The sequence below is a fragment of the Salvelinus sp. IW2-2015 genome, unplaced genomic scaffold (genome assembly GCF_002910315.2).
Source record: "Salvelinus sp. IW2-2015 unplaced genomic scaffold, ASM291031v2 Un_scaffold1460, whole genome shotgun sequence".
Classification (NCBI taxonomy): Eukaryota; Metazoa; Chordata; class Actinopteri; order Salmoniformes; family Salmonidae; genus Salvelinus; species Salvelinus sp. IW2-2015.
The window spans coordinates 177,568-193,867 of NW_019942921.1; the positions used below are offsets into that span (position 1 = coordinate 177,568).

The 16,300-nt window shown below is 43.5% G+C and overlaps 1 protein-coding gene across 3 annotated transcripts; it reads left to right on the forward strand.

Annotated features, from left to right (window-relative positions):
* Positions 1-2,224: 2,224 nt before the first annotated feature.
* Positions 2,225-16,280, forward strand: LOC112070922 (uncharacterized protein KIAA0232). Of its 3 annotated transcripts, none has more exons than XM_024138374.2 (8): positions 2,225-2,377; positions 5,748-6,314; positions 6,579-6,722; positions 8,624-8,693; positions 8,784-8,865; positions 9,046-12,412; positions 12,530-12,635; positions 13,363-16,280. In XM_024138374.2, exons 2-8 carry the CDS (start codon positions 6,078-6,080, stop codon positions 13,377-13,379), a joined length of 4,023 nt encoding a protein of 1,340 aa, XP_023994142.1. In that variant the 5' UTR covers positions 2,225-2,377; positions 5,748-6,077; the 3' UTR covers positions 13,380-16,280. The 3 variants fall into 3 exon arrangements, with proteins under 3 accessions (XP_023994142.1, XP_023994143.1, XP_023994144.1); XM_024138375.2 differs by lacking the exon at positions 2,225-2,377 and adding an exon at positions 3,278-3,541; XM_024138376.2 differs by lacking the exons at positions 2,225-2,377; positions 5,748-6,314; positions 6,579-6,722 and adding an exon at positions 7,544-7,743.
* Positions 16,281-16,300: the final 20 nt, after the last annotated feature.

Consider the following 16,300-nt stretch of genomic DNA (forward strand, 5'->3'; position numbering starts at 1 on the left):
TAACACAGCAGGTTGGCAGTGTGAGTTACCCTCTAACACAGCAGGTTGGCAGTGTGAGTTAACCCTCTAACACAGCAGGTTGGCAGTGTGAGTTAACCCTCTAACACAGCAGGTGTAGCAGTATGAGGCAGTGACCTGTGGGATAACAGGCCTGTCATCACCTCATTCCCAAAGATCACGACCCTGGGTGTCAGAGAGCAGATGAAGTGTGAGACAGAATGGATCCAGCTACCCAAGCATGAAACAGTGGATAGTGTGTGTGTGTGTGTTGGGGAGGGGTATGCCATGTCTTACACCTGCCAGCTGCCTAATCCTCCACCCCCCAGCAGAACAGTAACAGATGTGCAGAATCTCTGGAGTATAGGCAGTATATGTCCATTTGACTATAAGCTTAGCTTTATTACTGGGTTGGAGAAAGTACTCTAGTCACAGTTGAAGCAATAAATTAGTCATAATGTTGAATATGATTCAGAATGAGAATCTCATTTTATACTAAAAAATGAGCGGAACCCATACATTTATGGGTGGAGACAGCAGGATATGGATGAACATTTTGGCCAAGTTTTAATATAAAATGCCAAAAATAAATTAAAAAAAACGAATATGAGAATGAAATTTGCAACATAATGACTTTGTTTTCAGCATGTCTGGTTTACAGAGAAATAGGCTACTACAAACTATTAAGCACACCTACTTTAAATGTTAAAGCAATTAAGTTGGACCCATAACCGATTAGACTGGTTAGAATACCATCTTAATCAAAACAAACTTTTTCAAATACAAACAAAAGCAGTGGATTGGATTTGTCCTGTTTGATATTGGCTTATTTCTGGTTTATAAGAATTTAACCTCACATTTTGAGAGACTATTTGGCCATCTGATGCAATCGTGAGCGGATGAATAAATCCTAATAGTAGTAGGAGGGTAGAGATTCGCCTTGTTGCCTGGAGACGAGTGACAGAACTCGCCCYCAGCTAGAACAACGAGCCAGATATTTCACCGGATATATAAATGTGAAGCATCCGTTTGGCGTTTCTATTCAATACCAAATATGGTAATGAGAGGAAGCCAAAGCTTCCTGCTTCTCCCGGCAGTGGGAGAAGATGGAGAGAAATGGACGTTGGCCGATATTCTGCTAATTTTCTCATTGATGAAATATTTGATATCCATACAGTTTTCTGTAAACAAAACTAGAATCTGAAGAGAGAAAAAAACAGAGTGGACTACGTTTTGTAGACTTTGCCCTTTGACAAAGTTTCTAAAAATTGCTTTGTTTAGAAGGAGTGCAAGGGCGAATTTAGTTAATCCACACTCGTAGGCGTTCCCTAACGGAAATGTGAAAATAAATGCTAAAACGCGCCAATAGGATCTCACTAACTCGTGCTTGGCTCTGCCCACCTTGATTGTTATTTTTATTTCACCTTTATTTAACCAGGTAGGCCAGTTGAGAACAAGTTCTCATTTACAACTGCGACCTGGCCAAGATAAAGCAAAGCAGTGCGARACAKACAACAACACAGAGTTACACATGGAATAAACAAACGTACAGTCAATAACACAATAAAACAAATGATGGGCTCCCGAGTGGCACAGCGGTCTAAGGCACTGCTAYAGGCTTCACTACCGACCCTGTTCGATTCCAAGCTGTATCACAACTGGKTGTGATTGGGAGTCCCATAGGGCAGCGCACAATTGGCCCAGCGCCGTTAAGGTTTGGCCGGGGTAGGCCATTATTGCAAATAAGAATGTGTTCTTAACTGGTTGCCTAGTTAATACAAATAAAATAAAAAATCTTGGTTCATTTGTGAAAATCTTCAGCTCGCCAGCCTGTAGTCATAAAAACCGGAAATTGGTTACCTCTGGTTTGTTCAGCCATTCCTATGGGGAAATAATTGAGTTTTGGGATACACGCCAAAAATAAGGTCCGAGGTTATTAACACAGGTTTAAGAGATTTTATACATTTTGTTCTATGAGATAATATCAGTCAGTTAACATGACCTTTATGAATTATGAAGCCTTTATGCGCTTACATAAGTGCTTTATGTGATTACATAAATGTCTCAGAATTCACAAAAAGTGACTAGCTGACGAAGATGATCTTCTAAGCCACACCTTATTTTCGACATTTATCCAACCCCCCTGCAAAAACTAAATACATTTCCCGATAGGCTTTGTACAACGATCCATGGCAGAGTTAGTGCCTACAAAAAGACGCCATTACTATTGCTCTCTTTTGAAAACAGCGCAGTCGTGCGTCGCGTTTGCCGCTCGGCGTCCATGATATGTGATGCTTCTGCAGAGGATTCCGGAGCTCGAGCTCGGAACGGCAGCGGGAGAGAAGTAAATGCTCCCCCTCTACACTTCAAGTAACGGCAGGTAAGTAAAACAATATTTTGCCGTGTACTTTAATAATATTGTTTACAAAAAAGCGTAATGCACCGGTTTTCAACTTGCGTTCCTGTTAGTGAGAATTCGTGGCGCATGTTTTTATTTTAATTTTAAACGTCTCCGCTCCCGGTTAGGTCAGCCTCCTTCTCTATCGTTTCACAACAACTTTGTCCGAATGTTATTGTAGTTRGCGCTGATTTGATGGGACTTCTCAGTTTCATTTGTTTCCCCCTCCGAATTCCCGAAATTGTATGGATTACGAATGTTTCGTTTTAACTTTAGGGAAAATACTTGTCGTAGATCGGAAAACCGGGTACTGTAATTCCACCATATWAGTAGCAGTCAGTCAACGGTCACCTGCCCACACGTCTACTGCTAGCTAGCTAACGGTAGAACTGCGTCAGGCTGATAATGACAATGTCATTCAATAATATTTGTAATATCATAGTTTCCCCAATGTATATATCCTAGGCAGCAGATCAATCATTTATAGGTGTTTTATTACCGGATGTGGACGACTAAGCTAATAGTAGTTATCCTCCTAGCTAACGTTAACCTTATTGCGCTAGCTAACGTTAGCTTCTGTTAGCTGTCGKTATTCCAGTGTGAGGTCGGCACTTGCTGTTAAACAGGCTATGATAACATTTGCTCGTTTTTAATGAAACGTTAATTTAGCAAGCTAATAACTTACAAACGAAACGTTAACTAACACTAGTTGYATTTTGACTGTTTGCCGTAACCCTGGCTATTCGAATGTGTGTGATACTGCTAGCTAGGGTTAGCTATCTAACGTTAGCTAGTGTCGAATATGAAATGGTTAGKTCGTAAAGAGAAGTCATACACCGCTAGCTAGCGGTAGTTGTGCTTATTGACTGACTGTCTCACATTGGCTAACGTGAACGCTGGTTAGTTAGCTAGCCAACGTTATCTATCATGGAGAAGAATCCATGACTACCGTTCGTTGGCTAGCCTGCCAGGCAGCTGCCAGTGTCAAGGAAGTTTGCTGAAGCCACCGTAGCGTCTCCTGACATTTGTTAGTTAGCTAAATAGCTAGATTGTAATTTACAGGGACGTATATTATATGGTGCAAGCCCGACGTTCGACCACATTTGATTTGATCAGCTGTGTTGGCCATAYCAATATGTTGCAAACGTAAGTGTGATATTTTCGACAACTATATTGCTGTTYTAGTTAAGTTTGTGTTGAATGCTAACTATTTGTACTGAGTTTACCAATTCTGTTGCTGTATGAAATATTTGCATGGGAATGCCTACTATGGCCACCTACTGTAAAGCTCTTTATCTTTTGCCCTTTTGATGCCTATAACGGGTAACCCATAACATGCCTCCGTTAGAGTGACAAGAAGGCCAACCTATCATATCGGTTCAGCTTCCATTTGCTCTTCGTCATTCTCCGGGCTAATCCACTATCAGGCCACAAAAACGAGTGGTGAGAGCCGGTGTGTATGCTGCCATATGAAACAGATGCATTTGGCAGCGGCTGGGCTTCCTTTTTTGAGCGCCTGACTGCATAACAAGGCTACTGAAATGTTTAGATCATTCATTTATATTGAACATTTTATTTAACTAGGCAAGTCAGTTAAGAACAAATTCTTATTTACAGGCCTACCAAAAGGCCTCCTGCAGGGATGAGGGCTGGGTTTAAAAACACAAATAAATTAAATAAATATAGGACAAAACACATGACAAGAGACAACACTACATAGAGACCTAATACAACATAGCATGGCAGATTATAATTTGATATCGYTTAATATGCTTGACCAGTTTGCTTTCCTGCCATACAAATTAAATCACTTCTCCCGGTATACTGTTGGGGTATAGGATTTATTATGATTTCAAAGGGTGTTAGGTCATTCTTTAACTTGGTGCTGTTGTGGTCTTACATGCTTAACAGTTGTGGGGGTGATCACTGTCTCTGGGGCCAGAACTCTGGCTGGTGTTGAATAAAGATTAATTGCCTTGATCATAGGGTTAAAGTCAGCCTGGCATGAGTCACTCCACAGTGGGACCTGTTCCACAACATCGCACCTTAACCACCCTGTTTGACATCAATGTTCCTAGCAGACGCCCTTACATAGGATGACTCGCATAGCGTGCATGTTTTGCATATTACTCACACACATCTTGGAATTCGCTTACACATTGACTAGCCTAAAATCGATGCATTAGAATTTTGACCCTTGGGTCAGGAGTATAGCCTAGGTGTAAATTCCTTGCTTTAAGTTTACTCYGCAGATTATTCAGTAGACCTGACTGCCCTTAAGTGTGATGGTAGGAGGCCATATGGGAGCTTAAAAAGCTCACACCCATTACAGGATGCCCATAATGTAACTCATTTAGGTTCTTGTCATTCCCTAGGTTGCTGTCTGCATGGGTTAAGAGTGCAGGCTCTCTTAGGAGCCTATTAACAAGCTGGTGCCTGAGACCAGGACTATCAACAGCCATTAAAAACCATCCGTGGGGACAGACAGGCTGTAGATCTACTCTTGGGCAGGGTGGGGGCTGAGGCAGCCCGTAGTAACCAAGAAATAATTTGCTTTGGTTCATTWCAAGGTGTTCACTTCAGCACACCCTCATGTCGTTTATAATCCTCATTATTCCTATACGTTTTCACAGCGAGCTAATCTATTCCGTTAAATTTGAAATATGAATACTATTTTCTGTTTGGCTTAACATTCTTTTAAATGAATGGGGTCTCAAAGCAACTGAAGTCACCTAGGTCAGATCTTTGAAATCAGATTGAACAAGGTCAACAAGCCATAATATGCAAATTTTATCAGTTGTGTTGAAAGGAATTGCTGTGTATTCTTTGTCATTCTTCTAAGCCTAGGGCTTACAGAGTGTGCAAAACATTAGGAACCCCTGCTCTTTCCATGACAGACTGACCAGGTGAAAACTGTTATCCCTTATTGATGTCACTTGTTAAATCCACTTCAATCAGTGTAGATGAAGGGGAGGAGACAGTTTAAAGATGGATTTTTAGCCTTGAGACAATTGAGACATTGWTTGTTAAAAGATTTAGGTGGCTTTGAACGGGGTTCTTCATGCTCAACAGTTTCCCCGTGTGTATCAAAWATAGTCCACCACCCAAAGGACATRCAGCCAAATCGACACAACTGGGAAGCATGGGCCAGCATCCTTGTGGTATGCTTTTGACACCACGTCCATTCCCAGACGAATTGAGGCTGTTCTGGGGGKAAAAGGGGTGCAACTCAATATTATGTTCCTAATGTTTTGTACGCTCCGTATATCATGGTGTAAAAGAATAGGCCTACCTTGTGTAACATCTAAATGCAACACAGAGATGTGACGCAAGTCTTTTTCCTATTTTTCAGGTTGTGCCGGTGAAGCCGTAGCCCAGCATGAGCCCCTCTGACTGAGACGCAAGCACGTCTAGTGTTTTGCCGAACAGCTGATAGCTTTCATCAGTTAAAGCCATGCCTGACGAGTGAAGTTACCTATTTGCTCACAGAAAAAACCCCAGCACCCTACATGTCTTTCCATGTAGCTTCCTCCCTGTGCATCCTGCTGGAGTAGCCCCCCCCCCCCCCTCACGCCTTCCAGATAGGCTCTACTGCCCTGTCCCCTCTCCACACCACCGCCCCTCCATATCTGCCTGTCACAATGCCGCTCCACCTCAGAATGGCCAACACCTAAAGATTTCCATGCGTCCAGTGAGTGACGAGTCGGACGGTCCTGCTCCTCTTGAAAGCTTCTCGTGCCCCCTAACCCCAGTGGGCCCCCTGCCTGCCGCAGAGATGTCCCTGCTTCACTCGCTGGGCCCAGTGCAGAGCTGGCTGGGCCAGGAGCTGGAGAAGTGCGGGATCGATGCCATGATCTACACCCGCTACGTCCTCAGCCTGCTCCTGCACGATAATTACGACTACGACCTGCAGGATCAGGTAGGTGTCCAGCAGCGGCAATGTCTTGTGTTACGAACATGATGGTATCTAGTTCCCCCACTTAGTTAAACATACACCTAGTCAATGAAGAACAGGCTCTATTTAGTATTGATTTGAGTCAGTTTGTTTTGTGGCTTAAGCGAACCTAATGATTTAAATCCACCTATTTTATTTCTTGCACTTTCAATATTTTAAAACATATTTCCCTTTCCTGTGTAGACGAGCTGTCTGGTTAAATAACGGATGTGGATGTTATGTGTGCAGGAGAATGACATCTTGTTGGGCTGGGAGAAGGGAACTGGGAAGAAATGGGCCAAGTGTAAGAAGAAAGGAGGAGGGACCGATCTGAGTCTGGAAGAGATAAAGAAACAAGCCGCKGTGCAATGCCTGCGTTCAGCGTCTGATGAAGTAAGTGCCTGTTCCGCCCCGGTGTAGCAACAAATTGGTTCTTCACCCTGTATTCTTGTGCGCGCATGTGGTCTTCTCCCAGCATTGCTCATGCGCTCTTTAAAGCTTGTGTGTTCGGGAGCAGAACATAGACTGATAGTTGGTACAGCAGTTTAGTTTTTTTTTTTAAATACACCAGCCTGTAAGCTACAAAGCTGAACATGTTGAWTCAATGAAGAAAGCAGGAACCATGTATGTGTGTAAATTGTTTAATGATCCGTGTCTGTCAGGAATTTATTACTGTAATTTTGCGCCTTTGCCTGTTGAACTTCAGTCATGCATATATTAATTGCATAAATCATGGTGAACGGTCATTGCATAAAGCAAATTCCCTGTGAGGGGTACACCATTGAACAACCGCCACTATCATCATGTGATACTTGGCATTGACCAGGCTCATTTTGTGATCACTCTCTTGGATTTTTCACAGTCCGTGTGATATAATGAGAGTTTACTGGCAAAAGGTTGAATTGATTTCAGTAGAGGAAAGAATTGTGACACGGTGAAAGACTCTATTTGCTCTCACACTTTAAAACACAGTTTTGAGATTATATTATGGGTGACCTTGCAGAGGTGTCCTTACATCTACGTTCACAGTTTAATAAGCCTGCATTGTATTTTTTCTGTGCTGTTTTWTATATATATATWTTTAAAGCAAAATCAATGTATTTGCTGCTGTTTTTCTTTACTGGTCGGTTGGTTTGGCAGTAGTATAGTATCGGAGGTAGCCAGTAGTGGAGAGGGAGCGTGACGGCCTGGGGTAGAGCTGGAGGGTGTGTTGGGGGAAGGGTCTGCAAGCCTGAGTGAGCTGCTCTCTAGGTACTGGACTCTGCAGTCCATTTTTTTTTAATGTATTTTTTTAACCAGCACACTGCACGGGATTGCAGCATAGAAAGCAGAGAGTGCGTTGCCTGTCAGCTGACCGGCGTTAGCACAATGATGCAAGAAACACARGGCCAGGGTAGAGACTTGGGTCGGCATGGTAAGGAATGTTACTTTCTGTTAGAGTGTGAGTGAAAAAGATTTGGACTAGTTCGACCCTGTATATTGTGGTGGCTATTTCTGTCCTCACTAAATGCTGTTGCTTTTCTGACGGTGCCTATTGCCTACTGGTCTGTCGACATGGCTGTCTTTGTAAATAGACCGGCTCGTTGCAGGCCTTGTTTACAGAAAACGAATTACTTCATCTTTGTTGACAGCGTAGGATACCAGTGGATATAAGGAAGAAGTGGTCGATTGAGTGATCTTATGTTGGCTGATGCCTGATGTTTTGTAAGTGTTTAGATGGAAAGACAGGAGGTGGTTGTTTTGGCTATGCTTAGTCATTTCTCCCTCATAGCTAAATTGAACAGTCACGGTACAGGAGGTCCGGCCTCTTACAGTCAGCTGGTTTGTCTTTTGTCAGGRCCATGTTAATACCCTCTAGTCAGTGTTATAAAGTTGCCTTCAAAAAAATTGTTCCAACCCTTAAGTGTTATTTAMGCAATAAGGCACGATATAACATGATCAATATACCAGGTTAAGGGCTATTCTTATCTGCAACGCAGAGTGCCTGGATACAGCCCTTAGCCGTGGTATATTGGCAATATACCACAAACCCCCGAGGTGCCTTATTGCTATTATAAACTGGTTACCAACTTAATTAGAGCAGTAAAAATAAATGTTTTGTCATACCTGTATTCACGGCTCGAACCATCCGTTTCTATAATGTTGGATACATCCAATCACTTCATGAATGGTCTGAAGGAAGCAAATTGTTTTATTGGGGCTCATATGATTATTCTGTTTAGATTCTCTTCAATGGATTCTTTGCTAGATTCATTCTTAGATGTTACCGTTCTCCTTTCTTTRCCCCCCCAAAGAACTCTGGGATTGAGAGCCTGGTTGAGGAGCTTTGCTCCAAACTCAAGGACATCCAGAACAAACAGAAAGGTTTGCATCTTGGGTTTATACATTTTCTWTCATTTTTATAACAAACTAGTAAATATGACACACCGCATCATATTAARTTTCTCTTCACAGAAGAAAATCAGCTCAAGAAATCTGATGGATCTCAGTCTCCTGAAGGAGTTGAGTCCCCTTCCTCAAAGGACCAGGTTGAAATGTATGTTTTACCCAAAACCGCAATAATACTGCAWTCATAATAATGTCCTGACCAGCTGGCACAACTATTCATATTTGATTTTGTTGTATGCCTATTAAAATATGTGGTAATTAATTTTATGTGCTTTGTTGTATTTTATGTATTGATCTTAATTGACAACGTTTTCTCTCATTGTTGCAGGTATTATGAAGCCTTTCCTCCTTTGTCAGAGAAATCTGTTTGTCTCCAAGAGATCATGACGGTGTGGAACAAGGCTAAAGCCATCGCTTACTCCGGTTCATCGTCTTCCGCGGCCCCACAGACCAGCACCGACACCTCCTCCCCAAAAGATTGCAACAGTGATGGTGAAGCTGCTAAGGAGAAAACCCCTGAGGCATGCAGCACTACCACCAACCCAACCAGCCAGAGAACCCAGCAGCGACGCAGCAAGAAGGAGAAAGAGAAACGATTCCATGGTGGCGCAACAGCAGAGGACCGAGCCTCCGTCCATGGCAAGAAGCAGGTGAGGCACAGGTCAGAGGGCAAGTATCGCCCTCGCTCCTGGTCCTCTGGTTCTAGTGAGGCTGGCTCGAGCTCCAGCGGGAACCAGGGCGACTCCAAGACTTCCAGCAGCAAGGCGGGCAGGATCAAGCACAAGTCCAAGGAGGTGTTCAGCAGGAGTAAGAGGGGGTGCCACAGTGGACAAGTGAAACTGMCTCTGAAGGCCGTCGACAAAGAGGAGCGGCGGAATGCTGGAGGCAGCAGCAGCAGTGCCACTGGAGGCCCTGTGAGGAAAACACAGCTCTACAAAAAGGGGAAAAGACCGCTGAAGGAAATTCGAAAAGATCCAGGCTGGTGGGAAGAAAAGGAGTCCGGAGCTGAGGCRAGCAACAAAAAGGAGTACATGGAGGAGCCCCTGTGGTACACAGAGCCCATCACAGAGTATTTAGTACCGTTCAGTAGCAGAAGGAGCAAACTGGAAACAAAGTACCGGAGCAAGGTGGACTCTCCAGAAGATTCGACCTTGTCCACTGACTTTGGAAGGCTGTCTGAGAGAATGCAAGGCATCTGCATTGCCAACACAAGCTTCCAGAGGGCGTATCTGGCAGCGGGCACCTTTGTAGATGGGCACTTTGTAGAAGTGCCAGGGGACGCAGATGAGGAGGCTACCGAACTCAATGGGACSTCTAGCTGCCCTCCGCCTGAGGATAGTAGAGAGTTAGATGATGAGTATCTGTCCGAATTCACTCACTTCTATGAAGTCGATATTTATCAATCCATATTGGATCCTAGTGCCTCAGACTTGGTACAAGAGAGTCGAATCTTGAGCATGATTCGACAGAAGAGTGAAGAGCAAAGAGACTTTGAGGCAGAATGTTGTTTAGTGTTAGATGGCCTTGAGCTGCAAGGGGAAAGTGCAATAAGGGTGGGCTGTCTGGATGCTTTGGGAGATGATGGGTTCTTCATGCAGGATTTGGAAAACATGGCTCAGGTCTGGGCATGTTATTCATCGTCTAGCTCTGAAGATATAGATGGAGAAAGCTTTGCAGGGGACTCTCCCGTTCAGCTCTCCCCCGCTTTGGACGGCGTTCCATTCACCATCGGCACGCTGCCTGGGAACCTGGAGGAGCCTCATCTCCCAGAAGCCACCAGTGAAGCTCCTGGTCTGAACTCCTCCTGCTTGTCTCTTTTTGAGCTGCAGTACGATAGCCCAACTCTTCCTTTTCTCACCGTTGGTCACGAAAACAACACAGATTCAAGTAGCTGTCTAGATCCACATTGTAACAAGCAGTCTCGTTTGTTAATATGGACCAAAAATAGTGCCTTTGATGAAACTGAACACTGTTCAAACCTTTCAACGCGAACCTGCAGTCCATGGTCGCATTCGGAAGAGACACGTTCAGACAATGAGCAAATAAACGTTCAAACAGAGGAGTCTGCTCTAATTGGCAATGAAGAGATTAATTGTATAATCCCTCCCATCTCTGGTACATACCTAGAGGAAGAAATCCTGGACTTTTTACAAGAAAACAATGGTCACCAGTGCGAGGATGCCAATGTAGGCACAGTGTCCAAGCCGACCATCGCAAAGAAATCTAAATTGGAGTCCATTTGTGGAATAGCGTTAGAACGYGACGAGAGCAAGCAGTATGACGCTGGCATGTTTTCAGATGACTCAAACCAACAGAGTGACAACTACAGCTCAGGGATAATAAAGGACATTTGGACGGCTATCGGAGATGGGGATCTCGTACTATCACCTGGAGAAGAGAACCCAGGCGAGGGCTTGTTTTCCCAGGAGTCGAGCAGCTGCGSCTGTCTCGACTTGCAGACAAAGGAAGTTGGTCCCATCCAAGGGCCTCCGAAGAAGGCAGTGCAGCGCTCAGAGTACCACCTGTGGGAAGAAGGCAAGAATGAAGAGCAGGCCCTCCTGGATAAAAACCAGCTCTCAAAGATTAATGCTTCCGGGGATTACATGACGCCGTCCAAGCCCTGGGACGTGAACCCTGAGAAGGATAACACGTCGTTCATCCTGGGAGGAGTGTACGGAGAGCTGAAGATGTTCAGCAGTGACCAGGACTGGGCCGTGGTGCCGCCAGGCGACGCAAAAGGCAGCCTTCTACAGTGTGCCACTGCTGCTGCCTCGTCCTCTGGCTCAGACGTGGTAACCATTGCTGGTACAGAACACAGGCAGCTGTTCATGAACACAGGCAGCTGCTTTGCCTCCAGCCACAAGCCCCTCTGGAGGCCCCTGGTCTCCTTCGGGCAGAGTGACCAGGCTTCTAAAGGAGGTGAGGATGGATTGAATAAGGGATTTTCTTTTATCTTCCATGAAGATTTACTCGGATCCTGTGCAGGCTTCCGTGGTGAGGAGCCGGGGATCGACTACCCGTTTGCGTCCTTTGATCTGAACAATCCGTTCTCTCAAGTCCTCCAGGTAGAGTGCTCCTTCGAGCCTGAGGACATGGCTTCGTTCAGCCCGGGGTTCAAGCCCAAGTCTATATTGTGCTCGGACTCAGAGAATGAAGCTTTACACCCARGGCTATACGGCATCAACCGGACCACCCAGTACAGGGCCATCCGCATCTCCCCCAGGACTCACTTCCGACCCATATCAGCCTCGGAGCTGTCGCCCGGCGGAGGGAGTGAGTCGGAGATTGAGTCCGAGAAAGAAGAGATGAGTGTTCCCGTCCTGGCCCCGCCGGATGTCTCCGACGACCCTCAGGCCGATCTCAAACCGCTTGAGGAGGATGCAGAGAACGAGGGCCCGTGCTACGGGAAGTCAGAACTGGAATCTGGGAAATTCCTGCCCAGATTAAAGAAGTCTGGCATGGAGAAGAGTGCCCAGACCTCACTGGATTCTCAGGAGGGCTCCAGCACCCTCCTGCCAATCGCTGAGCAAGAGACTTGCTTGGACTGCGAAACAGCGAGCGGACAGATGGATGTCCCAGTCGACAAGATTCAGGAGGAAGAGTCTTGCAGAGAAAAGGAAGCCTGTAAATGTGCAGCAGCTGATCAGAGTCCCACATATGGGAAAACCTATGACTTCGTTGAAGATTTGCARGAGGTAAGAATCTTATAGGAATGTCGAGCTTTGTTTGGGTCAGAAGTTACTCTACATTTTGACTATGAAACAGTTTTCCCTCCATTAGACTAATGCCTTTTTTAATTTTTTTATTTATAGTTCCCTCTAAATATTAGTGGACAGGGACTAACTGACATCCAGCAAGATGAGTGCTGGTGGCAGAACACAATCTGCTCTCCTCTTTTCCCTGGACCTCAGTGTACAGGTAATATCAAAGTTAAATAGATTTAATATATCTTTGACCTACGGCTAAAATGACTTCAACTGTATTGGTTTAATATACAGCTGGAAGCTTTTTGAAGTTTGTTTGTTCATCCCTGACATACAGATGGGTCTTGAATTGGTCATATATTGTTTATATACAACCTAGGCTACTTAGTTTTAAACTGAATTACAAATATTTAATGGTCTTAGTCACAACTCTACAGCATTCAGTCAGCATAGTCATTCCTATAAGTGTCAGCTGTTTAGATTGCTTTAGAACAGGGTACTTCCCTGGTGCAAGTAAAAAATGTTGCCCTAGTGCCACACAACTGAATCAAACCAACTCATTGAGCTTTGTATATTTGATTCAACGGTGTAGGGCTAGGGCAAAAACCAGAAGGTTCACCCAGGGGGCCCCAGGACCGAGTTTAGGATAACAATGCTTTAGAATTAATGCTAACACCATAGAGCATGGGGGGGGGGGGGGCTCTGTCTCTCCCTATCATACATATTCTGACCCAGCCTGTGGGGGTATTCCCTTTCCCCAATGCTGGTCTGTATACTGCCCTACGTGCCAGTGACACGATCTTGAAACAGGTTCCAGTTAACACACATTTAATCAGTAATCAAATACAAACRGTTTTCAGTTTTGTTTTGAACTCAGGATAAATGAACACAGGCCCTGTTTACCGACTCATGTTTCTCAGCCACTGTCTTTATTCTCGCAGGGAGCAGCAACATCTGAGAAGTCCAACTCTGTGGCGAGGAAGCCCATCGTCAGGAAGATATGGCCTCTTCTCCTTTGACTGCACCTCTACTTGCAAAGATATGGGGGGGGACCTCGCCACTTAGAAACGATAGGCATCTGGACAGAGGAACCCCTCCACATCCCACCCTTAACACTGCTGATTTTCATTTTACTAGAGTCTTGTGTAATCAACAACAACAACAAAAAAAGGCCGCAAGTAGGAAGAACTTGAATATGTTCTACATGTCTTCATGTGATGCCATATCTGAAGACGTATGCATTTTAGATTTGGTTTTAGTTGATTCTTCCAGACATAATTCCATCTTAATTAAAGTCAGTTAGATATTAGGGACAGTCTTGTTTTTCCCTCCATCGGTTTTTCACATTTTTTAAATTTTGACCTAGGATACTGGTAGTTATGGTTTCCGAATGGTTGAGCATGTTCCTGTCCTACTAGTCTCACTCCTTATTTTCTAGTGTAACTGCTGCAATTTCCTTCATCTGACTGGGATGCCGCMCTTCATAACGTAGTATGAAAGCACTGCATTTGCTTCTCTTTCTTCATCCCTGTCATTTAGAAAGAATGTGGAGATTTTTGAGTAGCATGGGTGCCTTTTCTGACTGAAGGAAAGACTGTGTGCATCTTACCTCTCAAATCTGTATCAAAGCCCCCCCCCCCACAGAAGTGTGCAAAGTTACTCTAAATGAGTATGGTTTTGGGTGATTGTCAGTTTTTCAGAACCTTAGTAGTAGACACAGTAGAAATGCTTTGTAAGGTATAAATCAACCCCCCCAAAAATCTGTTAAAAGTACTAAACTGCTGTTCAAAGCAAAAAGCAAGAAAAAAAAAAAGAAGCATGGTTGAGCTCAATTTGGGGTGTAATGGTCCTTTACAAAAATATTTAATTAATAGCCATTTCTACAGAGGCACTGATTTGCAGCAATTGAACGTTTTTTTTTGTGAACTCCATAGTCCAAACAACTGGTGCTATGAATATGTTGACCGTTCTGTAGCAGTTTCGATATTGTGGCTGTGTAATGTAGATCCTGTAGTTTGTCGTGGAAGAATCGGTTTATCTTTTGGAGAAAATAATCGTGATTTGATGGTCCTCGCTTTGACTTGGTTTTCATTTTAAAGAAGAGTTAATTTTTAAGAACTTTTAACTAGTAAGTTAACTGGCCTGTAATAACAATGGAAATAAAAAGTGATTTGATTTCAATCTTGTTATCAGATTGACAGTCTATTACAGATAATAGTGTCACTGTGTTCATCCTACTGTAAGGTCTACAGTAGAAGCAGGATTTTAAAGGCAATATATTTCTACCCAGACACTACTTAACTTAAAAGAGCGTAATATAAAACATTCAAGGAAAAGGTGATTAACCAAAAATAACACAATTCAATGCCCAAACTAAGTTTAATCAGAGGCCCGACTATGTTTGAGTGATTGTTTCTGTCGCCTGTGCATTAACTATTAAATCCTGAGTTAACACACATCTTTAGAGGATATGCATTTGGTTTTCCATGTGCGTTGTGTATATCTTTATCACTGCAGTGGTTTATTTTGGTTCCATCCTTCCACTTCAAAATATTTGTTTTTGTCCTCAGAAAACCGAGGAATTGAAGCAGTTACCATCCCTCCATGTTCTCTTGTGACGCATCCGTTGTGCAGTCCAAAATGTCCGCCAACAATGTGTGCACACGGGTTCTAATGCACTGTCACAGGGCACAGGGTCTCCATTGTGAGCACAGTCATTGATCTTAATTTTTTTTGTTTTATTATTCTTCGACCTCTTAATGGACAGCTGTATCTTGAGTTGGTTTGGGAAATGGCAAAGTCGATAACAATCCATTTCAATATGCCAGGGCCTCAGTCTGCCCCATAATTGTGGTGTTTGTTCTGAACTTGTGTTCAACCGATTGAAACTTGAATGAAAGACTGCTCTGAAAAATGTCAGGCTACTTTCAATTGTATTTTATTTTGTTTAGACAGTTGTCAGTCACTCAGGAATACTTAAATACTAAATATTTTTTTCAAAGTAGGTGGAAAACACTTAATTCTGTGGCAGTGCATCAGTACTTTCATTCAAGCATTAATTTATTACTGAAACTTTATTTGAGGAAAAAAATAAACAGGCTTTTATTAATCCCAAGCTTCCTACAGAGTTAATTGTACAGCACATAGTTTTAGAGCTAAGCCCGACCGAGCCGTTTTGAGATTGCCTAAGCAATGTGAGGGGGACCTTTTCATGGTCCTCGGTCATATGCAATCTTGGCGCATGCAAACTTTTAAACATTCAAGTGTATGTGGAGGAAAGTCACTCCGTTTATTTTGCATGACTTATTTTTCAGTACGGGAGAGCTGAGAAAATAAAGATTGAACTGTTATGGAGTGTCTTTACAAATAAGAGCAGCATGTCAACACCACACTCCATCTAAGTTAAATAAAACCGGTTTTGTATATGACAAGTACAGGCCAGGGTAAAGCAGTGACTTCTTTTTTTAATTWAATTTTTACTTTGTGTGTAGATGTGTGAGAGACCGAGTCACAGCACCTACATGGGAGTTTGAAGGAAATGCATTYATTTGTTTTTCTGTTTATATATTGAGTTTTGAAAATGCATCGAGAGCGACTATGCATTTTGAAACTACATTGACGAAGGTTAACATTGAGTTTTGATTGGTCTGAAGGACATAGCATTTCCGGCACTGAAAACCAGAGTTTTCCTAGMCTCTTCATTCCTACTAGATGACACCCTCCCATCCCTTTGTCRCTCATCCTCAACTCCCATCTGTCTCAAGTGGTTGTATTGTTCTAATTTCATGTACACCCTGAGTAAATTATTTTGTTTCATTGTGGAGTTTCTTAACATCTAATAAAGGAATAAACCAAATCACCCCAGGTTCTGTTCTGGTM